This window comes from Camelina sativa, chromosome 8 (assembly GCF_000633955.1).
Source record: "Camelina sativa cultivar DH55 chromosome 8, Cs, whole genome shotgun sequence".
Lineage (NCBI taxonomy): Eukaryota > Viridiplantae > Streptophyta > Magnoliopsida > Brassicales > Brassicaceae > Camelina > Camelina sativa.
This window is the reverse complement of record NC_025692.1, coordinates 6,092,676-6,096,005: the sequence shown is the minus strand read 5'-3', so window position 1 is coordinate 6,096,005 and position 3,330 is coordinate 6,092,676. Positions and strand designations below refer to the sequence as shown.

General features: G+C 35.3%; 1 protein-coding gene across 1 annotated transcript in view; it reads right to left on the bottom strand.

Moving 5' to 3' along the window:
• Positions 1–3,268, bottom strand: part of LOC104770446 (protein trichome birefringence-like 16) — a gene marked incomplete in the record, with an annotated part of 4,088 nt that extends 820 nt beyond the window's left edge. The window contains 6 exon segments of the mRNA XM_019228363.1: positions 1–61; positions 262–639; positions 755–838; positions 1,147–1,298; positions 1,465–1,628; positions 2,941–3,268. Coding sequence (XP_019083908.1) covers positions 1–61; positions 262–639; positions 755–838; positions 1,147–1,298; positions 1,465–1,529 — 740 coding nt within the window.

Below are 3,330 nucleotides of genomic sequence, written 5' to 3'. Positions count from 1 at the left end.
GATCCCGAATACAAAGGACGGTGATTGTCCACAACCCATTTCCCTTTGGCGTAATTGCAAGCTGGTAGGGAAAGATAATATAAAACAACCTGTTACTTCACGTAAGAGGAAATCATGCTGAGACAACATCAATACGGTCTAGAGATTCAAGACTAGTAGTTTCACCGAGATTCAAATAGATTAGTCATGTCCAGTTAATGAACACTCGTAAGAAGGCTTTAACGCATCATAATACTTGGATCTATAAAATCTGATTTCTACCTTGCTTGGCGATGTGAGCTGTTGAAGTACTACCATCAGTCCTCTCTTCATCTGTTGCAAGAATATTACTCTCTGGATCTGAAATAGTCTCTTTAATATGTGTTGTCTTCGAAGCTTCTCCACCAACAGCAACCTCATGCTTCACCTGTTCTTCACTAGTTGGTGTCTTCTGATATTTTGGTTCACTTGCAATAACTTCACGTTTCACTTGTTCTACTTTTTTCTCTTCAATAATTGGTGTCTTCCCTTGGTTCGTATTACTTACAGTATCTTCTTCTACTTGTTTCTCTTCTTCTTCTGTATCTTTATTATCAGTCGAATCCTCTTTGCTGTCCTCTGTCATAGAAGAGTCGGGAACAGGAACTTTTTTATGCCAAGCTTAGTTTCCAAAAAATGCAGAATACAGCAGACAGGGAGCAAACCCCTTCAAAAAAACAGTTGAGGGGATTACAAGATGCAGGAGAGAGCTTCTGTAAATGCATTGAACATATACCTTTGTTTACAAATGGAGTAGCTGATGAGTAGCTATCTTTACTTTCAGTATTTAGCGTAGTAGGTATTCTCTCAGCCTTTTCTTCTGCAAATGACAAAGAAAAATAACCGTACTATTGGTTTAAAGAACATCTACAGTAATTTCTGAAACATAAACAGGAGAAACAACAAGTGGAAAGAAGAATATTGATACTATAAGTAATATTCTAGACCTAAACAGAACAAAAAATTCAAGACCTACGAAACATAAACATGGGGAACTACAAGTAACACATTTCGCTGTCAAGCAGCACTACATTAAACATTAGACAAAGTCTCAATATTAATGTTCCAGCATTCAAACGGCCTAACAAAATATTGCCAGAAAGAGAGCTTTAGTGTCATAGTAAAAACCTGTTTGCAGCTTTAAATAGTGACTTTCAGGTGGAAGATAGGCCGAGGTAGGAGTTCTATCCCATGTCCATATTACTACGGTTGCACAAACAAGCACAACAAGCATAACCGAAATATCCCTAGCCCTTCGTCTAAGGGCTCCTCTTTTCATCCTATGCAAATTCCAGTAAATTAGTTGTAAGATTACATTCTGCCACAATGAATAATACATCATTAAACAAAAAAAAAAAAGAAGGATGATAACCCCAACAAAAATGGCTGTCTTATCAGACTGCTTAGTAGTTACATCACATGCACCTGTGAGCAGCAATCAACTACCTATTTCTATGGAGGGTGATGCTTCTTGGCGTTCCAGAGAAACTTTCGTTCATACTTAAGATCATTCAAGGCATATGTTCCAGCTAGCTCGAGGTTCAGTCAGTGTGATATCCTTTCAGAACAATTAGTAGGTAGATCAACACATTTAGGAGTAGTTCCCTTGCCTAATCATATAAGATTATTGGTGTTTAGCACAGAGACAAATAGAAAACAAAACAAAAAAAAAAACCCTAAAAATCCTTTCAATATTACCATTAATGACAAAAAAAAAAACCTAAACACAGATCCAATCACAAGAGGCACCAACCACAGATCTTACCCTATGAGAGAAACATGGATGAAGACCCCAAAAAAAAGTGTTTTCATGTTATTTATTAAGAGTGAAGGTTGTTGAGCAAAGTATTATTATACACACAATTAGCAAAATTAACATATCTCTCCAACTACTAGTAAAAACACTGTTCCATTATAATTATAACTAAAACTGGTAAAAACAAACCCCACGCCATTACTTGAAATCGACTAATTTCACTATAATCAAATCACAGATTAAGAAAATGAGGCAATATTGCAGAAGCGGAAATGTTCTGGTCCCGATCTCAATCCCACAACCCTAATCTAAAAATCTGAAAGCAACTAAAACCATTTTAATTCCTCAAAATAGTAGTGATTAAGGAAAAAAAAAACTCAATTCATATTTTTCTTTCTGCCACGATTAAAATCCGACAACTAATATATCTATAAGTTAGATCGGATCGAAACGAAACGATGATAATACCTTTGAATCTTAGAATAGGAGAGAGAGAGAGAGAGAGAGAGATCAAAAAAATTCAAATAATCTTCCCAGGGGANGTTCCCTTGCCTAATCATATAAGATTATTGGTGTTTAGCACAGAGACAAATAGAAAACAAAACAAAAAAAAAAACCCTAAAAATCCTTTCAATATTACCATTAATGACAAAAAAAAAAACCTAAACACAGATCCAATCACAAGAGGCACCAACCACAGATCTTACCCTATGAGAGAAACATGGATGAAGACCCCAAAAAAAAGTGTTTTCATGTTATTTATTAAGAGTGAAGGTTGTTGAGCAAAGTATTATTATACACACAATTAGCAAAATTAACATATCTCTCCAACTACTAGTAAAAACACTGTTCCATTATAATTATAACTAAAACTGGTAAAAACAAACCCCACGCCATTACTTGAAATCGACTAATTTCACTATAATCAAATCACAGATTAAGAAAATGAGGCAATATTGCAGAAGCGGAAATGTTCTGGTCCCGATCTCAATCCCACAACCCTAATCTAAAAATCTGAAAGCAACTAAAACCATTTTAATTCCTCAAAATAGTAGTGATTAAGGAAAAAAAAAACTCAATTCATATTTTTCTTTCTGCCACGATTAAAATCCGACAACTAATATATCTATAAGTTAGATCGGATCGAAACGAAACGATGATAATACCTTTGAATCTTAGAATAGGAGAGAGAGAGAGAGAGAGAGAGATCAAAAAAATTCAAATAATCTTCCCAGGGGAAAGAATTTGGGGGAGGGGGGGAGAAAGTGAAATGAATCGAAGGATCCCTCCAATGAAAACGGAGTCTTAAAATTGGGTGGTCCGTAGATGTCGGCGATGATTAAATCCGATTCACCGGAGGAGACGCCGTACGGAGAGGAGAGGCGTGTTTAGAGGAAAATTACTTACGTTGGTGGAGATTTCAATCAAGAAAAGAAAAACAAAAAGAAAATCAAAATTCAAATAAATTTGGGAAGTGAGAGAGAGAGAAGAAATACAAAAACAACAAGCTTCGAAATTATTTGACCCTTCAAAAAAAAAAAAAAAAAAAAAAAAAA